The following is a 16,535-nucleotide window of genomic DNA, read 5'->3' as shown; positions in this document are numbered from 1 at the left end:
CACTCCTGGGCAGCTATCTCAGAAGTGTGTTTCTTCTTGAACCTTTCCTCAGTGGTTGTAAATGAAAGGCATCCTCAAAATAAGCTCAGAGTTTTCTCTGCTTTGGATTTGTGCCCCTCAAAGCCAAGACGTACATGCAGTGGGAATAAAATACACTGAACTGCAGTCAACCAAAGACTTCCCTCTCCTCTCTCAGACAATAAAAAGCCATTTGACTACAACACAGCCAATCCCAGCTGAGATTGATCGATGACGATCGGGCATGATGGGGAACACTTTGCCCCCAAAAGGATGTTGTACGACGAAACAGACCTCTAAAATTGGCTGCTATTATGTCGTTGCTTGCTTAAAAAGCCACAGCGCGGTGTTGAATGCGGAGCAGTCAAGCCTATTGGCAAACTGGTTAGGAAGGTTTTCATGCAGCCTCTTAAGAAGGTTGAGAGTATTGTGCAACTGTGAATAGCTAAAGCTGTTTAAAGGAGGAAATCAATCCCATAAATACTGAAATATCTCAACAACTATTGGATGGATTGTCATGAAATTTTGTACAGATATTTATGGTCCCTGAGCGATTCATTCTACTGACGTTGGTGATCCACTTTTCTTCTAGCGCCACCTTAAGGTTGACATTTATGGTTGTGAGTGATTGGATGATTTTACCTGCTAAATATCAGCATGTTAACATGACATTGTGAGCATGTCAGAATGCTAAATTTAGCATTTAGGTGTGAGTGCAGCCTCACAGAGCTGCTAGCGTTGACGTAGACTCTAAAACTATCTGGATGGCATGCCTATAACTTCCACAATACTTCACTCCATGTCTGCTGTCGTACTGTTTTCTGTCACCTGTTTATTAGTTCCTAGTAGTTAATTATTCTATACATTGGGGCAATAACTAGACATTTCATTTAGTTCCAACGTAAGTCTGATTTAAAAAAGTTATATGAAGTAATGTTATATGAGAGCCAGTAAGTAACTCTTTATTTAAGATGTGACATGTCCACTTTTAAGAATGTTTCCATCCCAATGTCAAATTCTCATAGCTGCAAACACCAATGTTCAGAAACAGTTTTACGCAGGGCCCTGTGCCGAGTCCTCTTAAACTCCAGAGTGGACATCACAGTTTGTTTTATAGGGTACTTCTCACGTCCTTGCTTGTCTCTTTGGTTTTTCTGTGCTGCAGATTGACTCTCGCCATGTTTTTTTTCTTTGTGAGCTTGGGACCTGACCTGGCTCACAAATCAATACATGCCTCTGTCAGTTAGGGGATCCGTTTGCGGACTGGCTGGTGCGCATGTATGTGTGGATGTGTAACTGCGGTTTTAATGCCTGTGTGCCTGAGCTCAAAGCAGGCACAAAGAGGGAGAGGGCCTGTGCAATTTAAAATTGAGTAGAACAATGGGGAGCCAAGGTTTCATTATCCTCCAGGCTACTGTACCCACACAGTCGACAGCTTGTTCATAGACTGGATTTTACAACAGCCCTGAAAGCAACACAGACGAATGTGGGATTTTTTTTTTTACAGCAGTGCAAAGCTCGGCGAGTGGAATGGTTCAGTGATCTCACGCTGCTTATGTATGAATTTTGCAACATATCACATTGATCTTGACATTTAGGAGAAGCAAAATCCAATATTACTTATAATGCATTAGTGTTTGCATGGCTAAGCATTTTTCTACACAAATCAACTTGAAAATGACACTTTATTTTGTAGACCGCGTGTAAAAAGGAGTAAAATCGGCTGCATACAGGGCATGACATGCGACATTGCCTCGTTTACAGGTACAACCCCTCTCCTGTGTGATGCTCCAAAACCTCTCATCTACGGCCTAAGCATTTCCCTAGACGCAGCCAAATGGTGGTGCATTTCTGAGGCCACAGGGCTATTTTTTCTTTTAAAAAGCTGAGGTGTCAAAACAGGTATGTCATGGTTGGATACCCTTTTTAATCTGTCTCTCTCTCCCCCCAAGAGGCTTCCAGTCTGCTGACAGTCTTCCTCTTTCTTCACCGCACCCGCTTTGGCTTTCTCCTCCTTTTTAGAACTCATAAGAAGAAGAAGAAGAAGAAGAGAACAGAGTAGTCCGGCCCAGCAGCCTTAAAACCACCATGATCTATTTGTTCTTATCCTCCCTATTTAACTACAAGATGATGATATTTGCATTGCGGTATGGTTGTACATATTCTGCTCCTTTTTTTTACATTTAAAAAAAAAGATTTCACGATTAGAGTGAAGACACCGCTATAGAGGGGAGTTGCCAGGGAGAGGAGGAAGTAGCATGATGATTTAATTTTCTGCACACTGAGCAGGGTGTGTGCGCCTCAGCCTGAGCTCCCAGACACTCGCCTGTCACTCGACGGATGACGAATACAGCTGCAACCGGGCATGTGGGACGTGTACGCCTGTGTTTCCCATTGATAAAATATAAAGGACATGCATGTATGCATGTTACAACTTTAAACTGGGTATACTTTTCTTCACTGAGCATATTTGTGTGTGTATTTGCTTTCATAGCACACACTCTTCTATCTTATCTGAGGCGTTGATAGTATAAACAAAGCTGTCAGAAGGAGGTGAAGCATATGCAATATATTCCCACACTTTGTCATGTTATGATGGTACCTGGGTTTTTTTTATCAAGTGCACACACAAATGGACACAGCCTCTCCTTCCCCACCTTACTTTTGTTGGCACCATGTACTCAAGAGCTCGTTGGATGTTAAATATAATTGAACATTTTTGTTTCTTCTTGTCCTTGCAGAGGCATCGATCCTGTCTTACGATGGCAGCATGTACATGAAAGTCGTGATTCCAACTGTCATGCACACAGAGGCCGAGGACGTCTCCCTCCGCTTCATGTCTCAGCGGGCGTTCGGCCTGCTCATGGCCGCCACGTCCCGCGAGTCGGCGGATACACTGAGGCTCGAGCTGGACAGCGGAAGAGTCAAACTGACGGTCAACCTAGGTATCGTATAAACCGTCCCTGTTGGCTTACCTCCCCTCGAGTTCAAGTGGAGGTCTTACTGTTCTTGTGTTTTCTTTTTTCTTTCTTTTATTGTACATTTACTTTATGGTTCAGACTTGATATCAGACCTAACACATACTAAACCAGTTTTTGTAGTTTGTCTTTGTAGTTGCATGCATTGTTTTTGACTTGCCTGGACTGTAAGTTTTTCTGCCTTGATGCTTAGATGTCTTTGTAGATTTTTATATCCATCAATCTAACACTTAACAAAGTTGTCCATGCTCTGCAGCACATCTTTTGAACAGATCAAAGATCATTTTAGTCATGCTCATTGTACAATTAGATTTTTCCAGACACATTTTTGCTTTTTGAAGTATCTTAATAGATGGCACTGTCCTCAGACATGCATCAATTCAGATAGCAACATTTGTACTATTAGTTATATTCTGCCATCTATTCAGAGCTGCAGGTAAGCATCTGTACATTTTAGTGCTGCACTGATAGTATGCATTCTTATTATGTGGGTCTGTTTTTGTGGTCTTTTTTTTTTTTTTTTTTTTTTCTTCATGATAGCAGGTTCATGTTTCTCTCTGTCCATTAGTAACCCTTGGTCTAGCTGGCATCTCCCATGCCTTGTTCAAAGATGGCACTCACCCCTTCAAAGGCCCCCGAGCCTGCGGCCCGTCTGGCAAACAGCCCGATGCCACAGCACCCAGCGCGCCTGCAGATGGTGGCACGAGTGCTACATTTAAGTAGAGTGCAGGCCTTTATACCAGTGAGCCTAGAATAGATACCCTTGACATAAAACACATGTGCACATACACACATACACAATATCCGAATCTAACTAAACTATTACAGAATGCAATGTACTCGGTTACCACAGCTGCTAAAAACATGGAACATCTGTAGTCCATATTTCATGTTTTTATGTGCAAGCATTCAAAACGGAGACGTTTACCTTTAAAATCTAAATTAATTTCAAATTCTGACGAAATCCATCAAATGCACAGAACTTTTCAGTAACTTACACAGGACCCTCTGTGAGGTGGGTCTTTAAGGCCTCTGTACGGTGTTGGTGCTGCGTGGCTCGAGGCTGTTTGTTCCCACTTTTCTGTTGCGGTTGACGGCACATGACCAGCCTGGTCACATGGATTTCAACCTGCACAATACTCTCCCTTAGAAGGAGATTTTAGTAAGAGTCAAGTAATAATTAATGACAAATTATATAAAACTGATTGATTTTACAGTACGTAGTGGGTTACTCGTAAAATATTTTGGCTCTAGTTGCTGGGTTGCAAAATCGATGTGGCCATTGAACTGCAAGCGACCATTTTGAAATTTAACAACTCAACATGTAGCCAAACTCCATGAATCCTTTTTTTCGGCAAATAATTCTCATGCGATGCCATTAGCATTCCTGTCATAACATGAAAGTTTCAAACTAAACCAAAGAAATGAATGCAGTTTAATCAGTACAGTAATATTGACCAGAATGGGTACAATATTATTGGCTACAGCATTAAACGTAATTAAAAGAATTGGATTGGGATTAAATTGGATTTCCAGAATAAGTATAGCAATATTGACCATCTGTAGCCAATGAGGCTAAAATGGCCGCCGGGGTCATGTGACCGTCCCCGGAAGGTGGCTTTTCTTGCTCTTGGATGTCTGCAGCTGTAACCTTGAAGGATGCGATTTCATCTGTCACTTATTCTCCCCTCCCCATCTAGACTGTGTCAGGATAAACTGTAACACCAGTAAGTCAACATTCTTCTTCTGCAGCCTTCTTCCTTCAATCAATGTTTGATTATAGCCTGTGTGCTAGATGTAAGGGCAGAGATGTGTGAATGCAGGGGACTGATAAGAGGATTTCTCAGATAAGAGAGAAATAAGTAATAGCCAGAGATCAAAGTTATGCAAATCTGACTTAATGTACTCTATATATTTTAAAATGGCCCATTTTTCAAATTAAGTCAGGCAACTAGTTCTTAATCTTCCCCTGTATGCCTATAGCTACTCACTGAACATTTGCACTCTCAGCCTCTATGGGCTATATTGTTTTCTCAATTACACTGTAATATATTGCTGTGCTTCTCACTTCTCACTCCTGCTTTCCTTATTTTAACACATACTGCAGTATATAGGCCTGTAATGTGATATATAGATGGTGCTAGCAGACATGCTCTTACTCATGAAAGGGACTCCTATTTTTTATTATTTTCGCACATTGCCTTGTAGAGAGAGAGATTAAAAGAGAGAAAAACAGAGAACAAAGACTTAAAAGGGGGTTCAGGTATGTGTGCGAGGGAGTGCTTGTGTCTATTTACTGATCAAACAGTAGACCTCCGTTAATATTGATTAGTTTGACATAATTAGTAAGTAATGATCCAGGACACATGCATGCACACAAAAAAAACATGTACTGCAAGTTCTAAAGGAGATGATTTTTTATTAGTTTAGGATTTAACTGATTTATTCTTGCAGTGTCACTGTAAATTAATTTCTTTCCAATTAGAAATATTATTTTCAGTAAATACTTAAAAATGTTAATACTTACACACATTGAGAATCCATATTATCTTCCTTATATACATGCAGTACACTAGCATTTGTCTACAGTGCCGGGTCAGCAGTGGACAACAGAAGTTTAATCACCAAATTAAAATCTGCTCTACAACTCACATTAACTGACTAAAGAACGCTGCTTATTTGGATTTAAAACCTGTGGTCAATATTACTCAGCAGATTCAGGATACTGATAGAGCAGCTCTGGCCCTTAGATAAACTCAGTGGGGCTGTGGTGCCCTCTAGTGGTTGGCTAAAATAATATCTTACTCAGTCTCTACAGGCCTATTGTAATGAAAGCCACAATGAATCTGCAGCACAATTTGCAATCATCTACCTTCTGTAATTAAACTAAACTACTGCTGAAACACTGCATTTAAGGTATAATTTTGAAGGATCATTCAAATCTACAAACCTAAGGAATATAAGCTAGGGAGAGACAGATTAGATTATACCAGAACTTTTTGGAGTCACATCTTTGTATGAGTAACAGCAAATGTTTACTTCTATGTTACTGCCAGTTGTGATTTATTGTGTTGTTTTCCTCTGTGGTCAAACCAAAACCAATTTTTTGTTTGGAAAGTGAGACTACTATCTCCAAATGATAAAGATGTTAAAATGTTTTTAACTACACGTATACATAAAAATTCAAAATTCAATTCAAAATTAAGAAAGTCTTTTCCTGGTTAATTTTTCCAGTCTATTGCATTTGTTGTGAAAACAAAGATTTGGTTTGTGCTCGTGCTTCCCCCGTCCCTTGACTAACTAACCCTCCTCTTCAGGCAAGGGCCCTGAAGTTCTTTATGCCGGACAAAAGCTCAACGACAATGAGTGGCACTCAGTACGAGTGGTCCGCCGCGGTAAAAACTTCAAACTCACTGTGGATGACGACATGGCTGAAGGTATTACTCTCATGAACCCTTTACTTGCTATTTTACAATATTCATGATATGCATGATCGTATAATTTTTCTTTTTTTTTCTTCTTTTTTTTGACGGGGGTTGAAGACACTTCTAATATCTCTATTTAGTATTTATATTCTTTCTCACAAATGCCATTTTAGGATTCAGCCAAGTTAGATTTCATTAGGGAGATACAAACAAACATACCTCGACTTGACTGTTGGCATTGGTGGAGTTATTACATCGGCATGACACAAAGTGGATTGTTGCTGTCTTAAGCTTCCGGTTGCAGTATCTTTCCTGTTCTTCCATCCCTTCAATCCTGGCTTCTTCTCCTTTCTCTTCCCTCCTCCACCTCAGGTCAGATGGCTGGCGACCACACCCGTCTAGAGTTCAACAACGTGGAGACGGGCATCTTGACCGAGAGACGCTTCGTCTCGTCTGCTCCCTCCTCCTTTATTGGACATCTTCAGGTATGAAGTGCAAAATGTTCAGGTGCATCATTTTCAACAGCTGGAAATCAGTGATGAACTCCTTAAGAAGAGGGTTTTTTATATGATTTTAGCCAATGAACAGGTCAGCATATTTAACCACAGGTGTCTTAGTATCTTGTTTTTGAAATGAAAACTACAGTATATGCACAGATTATTATCAAAATAAAATCAGTTTATTATGATGATTTCCTTTAGTTGGGTACAACTACTCAAAACAGTGTTATAGGTTGTCAATTTGCTTATTATACTACCATGGCAATCTGGGTACAATTAGCGGTATTTTTACCCGCTGATGCTCTTTTAATAAAACTGGATTGTGTTTGCAGTAGAAAGACACAAATATTGGTGCCTTATGATCAGGGAAAATGGAGAAAAAAATGCTGTGGTATTCCCTTTTGCTCAAAAAGTAGAAACACTACAACAACCAAAAGGCACTGGGCCATACCAGACTACTAAACACTCCGGCTGGCTCACAATACGTTGCAAGTTGGGTGGTGTTTGGTTTAAAGCAGGAAGAAGTGGCCCTCTGGGCACAAACGTTGTCATATTATAACAGTACACTAAAATATGCTTCTGAAAAGATTAGAGGTGAGAAAAAACAGAATTTTGATTCATATTTAATCAGCGCTGCCTAAGAATGAGGGACTGCTACACGACGTGGAGGTGGACATGTAAAAATGCAATCTGTGCCCTGATAAGTGCAGAGAACTCTGGTTTCAGGCAACATCGAGGGTTAAACAATATTCATTTCCATAGACTACCCACATTGTAATTATACAAAGCTGGTTAAAAATCTGCAAAGTTTCCCTTTAAATAAAAGTGTGCCTCACAATTTATTTATAACACCTCCGTCTCTCAACAACTCTCCCCACAGAGCCTTAAGTTCAATGGTATGCAGTACATCGACATGTGCAAGAACGGGGACATCGACTTCTGCGAGCTGAACGCCCGCTTTGGCATGCGCTTCATCATTGCTGACCCCGTGACCTTCAAGACCAAGGGCAGCTACCTGGGCTTGGCCACTCTGCAGGCCTATACCACAATGCACCTCTTCTTTCAGTTCAAAACCACCTCACCCGACGGTTTCATCATCTTCAACAGCGGAGATGGGAATGACTTCATTGCCGTGGAGCTGGTCAAAGGGTGAGTGGGACAGTGATGAGGCTGACGTGTTGCTGGCTGCAGTCCAGAGACGACTGTTACATTTAAAATGACAGCACTCATGTGGGTAAAGTTGGTTTCTTAAGGCATTATGAATTTAAGAGTGCTGACTGAACTATTGATCCCAAATATCTGTTGCACCTTTTTGTGAGCTTGTGAAAGTATAAACATCATTGTGTTGCAGCAAAGATTGTTTTCTTTATCAGTCTAACTCCCATTAGTGGCAGAGCTACGTGAGATGATTGGGAGTTTTTCCATTAAGGTTAATCAGTCCGGGAAGATCAAAAGAGACTTACTGCAATCACACACGTTCAAATATACACTAACAAACCCTGATGTCTTCATCTACTTCTCTGCTAGGTTTATCCACTATGTGTTTGACCTGGGGAACGGGCCAAGTCTGTTGAAGGGGAACAGTGACAATCCACTGAACGATAACCAGTGGCATAATGTGGTCATCACACGAGATGCGTCCAACACACACACGCTCAAGGTGGACACAAAGTCAGTCACCCAGAATGTCAACGGAGCCAAGAACCTCGACCTCAAAGGTACCACATCCTAGCTTTCGGAGGTTCATGGTGAAGATATACCCACACAGGACTTGGACTTGAGTCAGACAAAGTGAAAAAAAATTGCAGCTCGACTTTGACTTCAACACTAAAGTCTTGTGACTCCGTGAACTTAAGCTCTCTGACTTGACTTGGTATGCTCTCCAAGCCCAAATATTAAAAATTGTGTTACTGGTAGCGCAGACCAGCAGACAGTCAACAGGTAGTACCTCAGATTATTACATTCAGATGTAAAGACTCTGCTCAACAGAAAATGGATGGACACATGCAAAACATCCAGAGATGACAAATAATTGTAATTAAGTAACAGGAATTACATTTCGTTTTAAGGGGAATACTGTGTCGGACTATTTCTTGGGCAGAAATAGTATGGTAAATAAATCCCATAAAACATTGTTTGTCATTTTACATGTTAGTGTTGCTAAATTAGGGCTAAATAGGACTAAATAGTCGTATAATTAATTAATTAATTAATTAGTGAGCTTTTGAAGTGCTAGTAGGCATATTTCGTTAAACTGGGACAGACAGACTAGCTTTTTCTCCCAATTCCAGTCAATAGCTTCATACTCACCGTACAGATATGAGAGTGGTATCAATATTCTCCTCCAACTCATCATTTCCCAAAATATTGAACACATTTTTTTTTCTGTAAATGTACTTATTAACCATTACTCTGTTTAAGCATTTAACATGGCGTTATATTTGGTGAATGGACTGTCACTTTATTTAGACTAGCTAAGAGTTACGTACTTGTGTCATAAAAAATGACTTTGATTTTAGTAGCATGGGAATAGATTCAAGATTCATTCTACAAGTATAACATGTAGCCTGATGACTCCATTCTATCCCAATGAAATGTCACAAAACACAGTTATAACTGAGTTTAGGATTACTTTAAAATAAAGAACTAGCTTTCATTTAGAATGAAATTCTTCTGTTTTGTTCTTTATTATCCCTCTTCCTCTGCCTTCAGGTGACCTTTTTGTTGGAGGTCTGGGACCCAACATGTACCAGAACCTCCCTAAGCTGGTGGTTTCTCGGGAGGGCTTCCAGGGCTGCTTGGCCTCAGTTGACCTCAACGGCCGCCTGCCTGACCTCATCAACGACGCCCTTTTCCGCAGCGGACAGGTCGAGCGTGGTTGTGAAGGTACAGATGACCTGTAGCTTATATATATAGCTGCCGTGTGTGATTTATCAGTCTAATTAGACGGCTCCTCAGTAGCCATTAAAGCCACTCTCTGGCCTCATTAATCAGACTTATTTTCTTTTTCTTTAAAAAAAGGAAAATAATTTGTCTTTCACTTTTTCTAATAATAGCTTGTAATCTTTTTATGTTGCATCAATATAGTTTAAGATAACTGGAAGTGCTAAAACCCGAATAACAAATTAAGACACCTGTTTACCCAGATGATTATGAAAGGAAACTAAAACAAGCCAATTTGTAGATTATTTTACAAGGTAAGATGTTTATAGAAGATGTAAACATGCGCTTAAACACTGTGTGCCTTTTTTCCTTCACCAGCCCCTAAACTTTTTTATCTTAAGCCAAACTAGCTTACTATTACAGAATTCAAATGAGCTGCTAATGATGTGGTATTTGTACAGCAATCTCTTTATTGTTGTTATATTAATATATTTGACTTGAGGCTGTTTTCATCCACAATATATAGACTACCATGCCAAAACTATTTGCACTTCTTTATTACCTATTAAATCATTACTTTTTCCAGTGTAAAATATCATTGTTCAGATAGATATGACATTCCTTGTGTATGGTGCAGGCCTCTGTATATGACCTCTAGAGGGCAGCAGAAGATTTAGATAAGTTCAAAGAGCTGCACAGTAGCTTTTTATGGGCAGAACATTTGGCCAAAACATACTTAAAAATCCCCTGTATTATAAAACAAATACCACTATGTAGGATCTTTGTTCAGGAGCTCAACCCTCACTAATAAATCAACAATGTTCCCCTATGTTGCACTCTGCCAAAGTGACAAACTTTTACAAGTTTTACAAACACTAACAATGCTGGACCCTCACTAACCTTTACTCTTGTTTTCCGCTCTGCTCTGTTCTGTTTGTTATTTTCTTTCTTTCGCTAACAAAGTTGGTTTCACCAAAGCCGACCTGCAAGGTAGAGGGTTAAACTCAGCCTCTCTCTCCGAGGCCTGCTCGCCTGAAAGTCTGCTGTGTGCAATGCATCGTGGGTGTCACCATGGCAATAATGTCCCCTTGGTGGTGACTTGCTCTCTGAAAATAAAAATGAATATGCAGAGAAAATAGACAGACATTACTGGGAAACAAAACTATATATATATAGAAGTATGATTATTGTGTGGCGACTGCATTTTCATATTACTACTCTGCTGCAGTGTGAATGTAACCATACATATGTTAGATTCAAGCACATTTAATTGTAAATATGGCATGTTTTCTTCTCTGCTAACCACTGGACTAGTCGGGCCATATTTGATAAAATTGCATAAAATTTGAGTACACAGTATAAAGAAAGTAAACAGATCAGGTCATACAATATAGATATAGTGCAGTCATGCAGTCTAAAAGCAGCGCCTAAAAGCAGAGGCAGACAATTTGTTGGAGTGCTGTGTTCTTGTATTAAAATGCCAGTTGTGACACATTACAAGCTAACATAGACAGCAGAAAGAGGCTGTCACTGAACATCCAAATACCGTCTCTGCTGCTGATGTATTAGGCCTCCTTCTGTCTCTCTCATTTAGAAAAAAAACAACAAAAAAACAAAACCATCATGTTTTGCTACCCTTCCCAGAGTGTTTTTCAGAGAGTGAGCGACCTCCTGCTGCAACGCTCAGAGCACAGCAAAATAAAATCAGAGCACCGACGTGTGCATACAACACACTGACACAGTACGGATAGACATGTATGCACACAGGATGCCTGGTTGACTACCTTACCATACATTACACAGTAAATGCACTTTCAGCTGGCAAACTTGCTCTGTTTTCCACTTCAAATGTCCTTCTTTTCTTCACTTTGTCTTGCACAAGACAATTGCTCCTAAACGCTGTTTACTTGCACTTGTCTGCCATTTATTTGGACTGTTTATTTAATTTTACTTTATTTACTTTTGTTTGTTTCCTATGTGGTTATCAGAAGGGTTTCTGTCAAGGTTTCTGCTCCCCCTTGTCTGTCTAGACTCCGACGGGGAATTGTTTATCTCGTTATCTATGCTGTGCGCTTGTCCTTATCTGCATTCCCTCTCAGTATAAGTATTCAAAGGTAAGAGCTATGTGTGGTGTAGAGGAATAGCAAACACACATCCAGTTTGACTTTGAATACCCTCCTCAACTCCTGTCTGACTGAAGTGCATACACGAGGATATGCACTACATGTTCTCGAGTGCTCTTTATGTTTTCTTTTCTCTTCTGCTCTTCATGAACTCTGTCTGTCTAGTGTGTCTATTGTTCACCGAGTATTTCTCAAAGTGAAAGCGATGTTGGGACAGAAAATTTCCAGGACCGCTTTAAAATGGGTATTGTTTAACGGAGTTTTTGTCATTTGGTTAAAAGGTTGTTTTTTTTATGTTTTGTCTTGCTTGTTCACAGAGGGAATGCAGCGTTCTAAGTTTTACTGTGATAAAACTTTTTTTAAAAGTACTTGTTGGAATGATATGAAAAACTGCATGCATGTCCACCGGCACACTCTCTCAAAAAGAAGGAAATGAAGGGATGTTGACAGTGTCATCACATCAGCCCAGCTGGGGTCCAATTCATCTGCTGTAGCGTGTCTTAAATGCCGATTAGAACTAAAGTAGCATCCTGTATGGCAGCTTTTACAGTAATTAAATCAGAGTAAATGCTGGCGCTCCCATTGCCTTAGAGGCGTGCTGTTGATCCTGTGAAAACCTGGCGCCTCTGCTTCAGCTTGCCACTGTGATTGCCGCTTTACCCAGCATGAAACAGGATTCCCCAGACTGTTTTTAAGTGTGTTGTACTCCAGGTCAGGCTTCCTGTGGTGGCACTGTTTGCTCCTTGTTCGTTCTTCTAGGCCCACATGCTGTATCTCTCTCTAGAGTGCATTTCTTCTGCATGAGTCCTGCATTGTTAAGGCTCAGCAGTGGCTCTTATTGTTGCTTAATTGTGCTCTCCTGTGGTGTCTCTCTCTTTCTCTCTCTCCCTGCTGCCTATTCCCAGGCCCGAGTACGACCTGCCAGGAGGACTCGTGTGCCAACATGGGTGTGTGTATCCAGCAGTGGGAGAACTTCACTTGCGACTGCTCTATGACGTCTTACACAGGGACTCACTGCAATGACCGTGAGTACTGCTGGGCTTCAGTTTCACCTGTACCTGCCTCACATATGCATTAAAGGAGCACTCCACCAATTTTTACATGTCAAAGCCAATGTGTTAGTCACAGGGAGTACTAAACAGCATGTGAGATAGTTGTATAATGCATCTTGTGGCTCTGAAGGGAGCTTTCAACAAGTGGTATGTCTTGAGTAAAATCTTTTAGGTTTGAAACACATGGGCATTTACCATCCCAGTCAGGGATGGTCTAACAAAACTCAAGTTGCATAATGGCAATATTTTCAGCTTAAGCCATTTAAAAAAGTAAAAGTCATGATCTGTCAGCTGCTGCTGCACTAATTTGGTCTCTTTAACTCAAGTCCCTTTAACTTTATGGAAGTTCAAAGCTAAACTGAAGGAGTGCTCCTTAAACACAACACAACTGTATACACTACAGACATGCACACTGACATACCAACTGGATGCACCTATGGAGCCATGCCATCCCCTCTGCAACAGTGAGTACCGTATCCTTGACTGAAGGACTCTGAGGCCTTTCCTGTCATGTGCCTATTAAGCCTTTGTCAGATTTGCTGTGTGAAAGTGGAGCTGAAAGCTTCATGTGATCTTTAGATGAAGCAACTGAGAGATGGCAGCAATTGTTGAGGGTGTTTTTTTTTTTTTTTTGCTGCAATGCAGGCAATTTGTCGTAACAGGTTTGCTTGATGTCCCGAGGTTTCACGTGTCGGGCTTCAGAGTGAACGGCTGTGACTGATGATGTGTAAAATATTCACTTCTGCCTCAATCGCCTTTTCATAAACGCCCTTCAAATAGCTATCGTAGAAGTCGAAGTATGAGTTTATGTGTGTGTGTGTGTGTGTGAGTGTGTGTGTGAGTTTATGTGTGTGTGTGTGTGTGTGTGTGTGTGTGTGTGTGTGTGTGTGTGTGTGTGTGTGTGTGTGTGTGTGTTGAGTAGGGATCTCTTATCCCCATGACGACAGGGGACTTCCCCTCAGTAATCACGGTTGGCGGTCTTTCATTTAGCGGTTAATAGTGGGGGCATACTGCTGCTGGGCCAGACTAATGAGGTGGTGGAGGCTGTTAGGAGAGCTGCTCTCTGTGAGCGCTGGCATCCCTTAATCATCCAGACCTTTCTGATGTTAGACTCGGCCGCTGTGTACAACTTCATATCTCTCATATCCTCCTTTTTTCTCTCTTCCTTTCTTTTTCTGTTTTTTTTCTCTCCTCTTTTTTCTCCCTCTGCAAAAGATCTGACGCAATCGTTTCCAGGCAGGGTCAGTAATCGACTCCAGTTCTCACTTGGTGATGGGAGCTGTGTGTTTATGTGTTAATTAGTGATGAGAAGCCCTCATTAATTCACCTCCTGGTGCTCCCTGAGATGACTGTGAGAGAGCTTTCATTGGATTCCTGTCGGAACAGACATATTTCTTCTTGAAACACAAGAGCGTGGACAGTAACTTCTCATGACATTGCAGGTTTACGTCTGAGTTCTTCTGCTGCTGGTTTTGGAGAAAGATGTTCACCAATATTGACTAGGCTGCCCAAGCGTATAATAGCATCCTTATCTGAGCGGTATTGCCCTAAATGGGAATTTTGTAGTTGATTTTCTTTTTCTTTTGGTACTCTTTCAAGCAGTTCATTTTAATTTCCTGTGCTAGAAGTAAGAAAATAAATAACAAAGAGAAATGAAAAGGATAAAAAGGCAAAGTCAGGCAAACAGACACTCCACTGGAGTTTACCTTTCAGAAATTGCAAGTGAAGTGAAGTACACAAGTGTACATGACACCGTCTGCCCAAGATAAGGGGTCTAGTTTACTTCTCTGGAATTGACCCAATCTTCTGGTGTTGACTCTGACAGCAGCCTGTGTCCCTGTGGGGTTTCATGAGCTCAGCAGCAGTGCTGTCAGACACCACCAGGTGGCAGTAAGTCCACAAGCAGGACCGCACACTGTCCCTCCGCGGTGGGAGAAAATGAGATGCAATCCCCCGAGCATGAAATCAGCTTTCCTGTTATTTTCCTCTACTGCTTTGCCTCTTGTACTTCTTTCTTTCTTTATCTACCCCCCTTCCTCTCCACAAACCCACAGCCCATCCAATTTCTATAGTTATGGATCATAGGGGCAATATTGTGCGATCTCCTACACAATGCAGAATCAAATGTAGTAAAATACAATCTTATTGCCAAATGTTATTGTTTGATCGGAGCTTGATAAAAATAAAAATGGCTTTTTTTTTGTCTTGTGCTTGTGTGTGTGTTCTGCTCAACTGTGCAGCCGCCTTTTATTCAGTGAGCACAGCGCTGAGAGAGAGAGAGAGAGAGAGAGAGAGAGAGAGAGAGTTTTTAATTAACAATGTGGGAGTGGAGCCTCTCCCTCTGTTTCTCTTCGTCTCTCCCTCTCTGATAGCTGGCAGCAAATATCAGTAATTGTCTGCTTCTCTGACTCCGTCTCTACCCATTGTCCAAATGAAGAAACTCGAACAAAGTAAAGTGAACATTTCTGCCAGGAAAGCCTCTCACTGTTTCATCTGTGCCGATTGTTAGCGTCAAGCCTCCGTGCCCTCTGCACTTCTCCATTGTAGCCAACAGGGCTCTAGGTGGCAGAGAAGTAGTGGGGGAAAAAAAACCCTCAGCAGGCGAGAACTATCTACACTCCTTCCATTTATTCTTGTGTGCCCCTTTGCAGGGCTCTTTGCACCATACAGGCCATTTTCAGAGACACTTGGACAATCTGGAGGTACATGTCGTGCTCAACGCTGCTTAAAAAAAGGGGGTAGTAGGGGGCGGAGGGGTGGACTCTTTTTATAGCATTTTCATCCTGCTTGGTTCTGGCTCACTGCTTTTGTCATGCTCATCTCCATCTCCCTGTCGTCTCACATCCATCCCCCCCTTTTCTCCTTTCTCTCTCCCCTCTCTCCTCTCCTCTCCTCTCCTCTCATCTCCTCTTTATTTTCTAAGCGGTGCTCTCCCTGTCAGGTTGTATGAATACCGCAGAGTTTCATTTAAATCCAAGGACATGGGAGCTGTGGGCCAAGCAAGAGGAGCAGCGGACACTCCTCTTCCACATTCAGAGCAATTACTCAACTTACGTAATAGAATTATCTCTGCAAAGGTCGCTGCATTGTTCCACAGTCAGGAACATGGTAAACAAACAGAGTGGGGAAGGGAGAGAGAAACTGAAGACAGGCAACAGAAAACTGTTCGTCAGTGTGATGCTGACATCAGTAATTGCTTAGATAGATTTAGTGATGAATTTCTCTGTCAGTGCATTGATCCCATCCAACCCTCTGCTCAACCCGATTTCCTTAATTTACTTTTCAAGGCATGCTCAGAGGGCTGTAACCATATCTGGCTAACTGCTTACATAAATGACAAACACAGCAGCGGCATAGCTTCCTTCACTATTTAAAAAGAAAGTAATCATGGCATTCGCCTCGTAGTCATTTCTCTTCCACTCGTTGGGGAGAGAAGTGAGGAGAAAAAGAGAGGAGGACAAAAGAGGTCAGGGTTGAGAAACAAGCTGTGTTTTCTTTGGTCCACAATGTTCTACTGAGTGGAAAACCAAATAATAACAGCATTTTCCCTCTATTG

The 16,535-nt window shown here is 41.3% G+C and overlaps 1 protein-coding gene across 8 annotated transcripts in view; it reads left to right on the top strand.

Annotated features, from left to right (window-relative positions):
- Window positions 1–16,535, top strand: part of nrxn3b (neurexin 3b) — a 279,282-nt gene that overhangs the window by 109,097 nt on the left and 153,650 nt on the right. For 4 of the 8 annotated variants that reach the window (XM_051408671.1, XM_051408674.1, XM_051408670.1 and 1 more), the window contains 9 exons: window positions 2,760–2,963; window positions 4,697–4,723; window positions 6,314–6,433; window positions 6,794–6,906; window positions 7,802–8,070; window positions 8,449–8,639; window positions 9,634–9,807; window positions 10,768–10,794; window positions 12,833–12,952. In XM_051408671.1, coding sequence (XP_051264631.1) covers window positions 2,760–2,963; window positions 4,697–4,723; window positions 6,314–6,433; window positions 6,794–6,906; window positions 7,802–8,070; window positions 8,449–8,639; window positions 9,634–9,807; window positions 10,768–10,794; window positions 12,833–12,952 — 1,245 coding nt within the window. The remainder of the gene's footprint in view (window positions 1–2,759; window positions 2,964–4,696; window positions 4,724–6,313; window positions 6,434–6,793; window positions 6,907–7,801; window positions 8,071–8,448; window positions 8,640–9,633; window positions 9,808–10,767; window positions 10,795–12,832; window positions 12,953–16,535) is intronic. The other 4 variants (XM_051408679.1, XM_051408673.1, XM_051408672.1 and 1 more) reach the window with 1 other exon arrangement.

The sequence above is a fragment of the Dicentrarchus labrax genome, unplaced genomic scaffold (assembly GCF_905237075.1).
Source record: "Dicentrarchus labrax unplaced genomic scaffold, dlabrax2021, whole genome shotgun sequence".
NCBI lineage: Eukaryota > Metazoa > Chordata > Actinopteri > Moronidae > Dicentrarchus > Dicentrarchus labrax.
The sequence above is the reverse complement of the archived record's forward strand: the minus strand, read 5'-3'. Positions and strand labels throughout refer to the sequence as shown.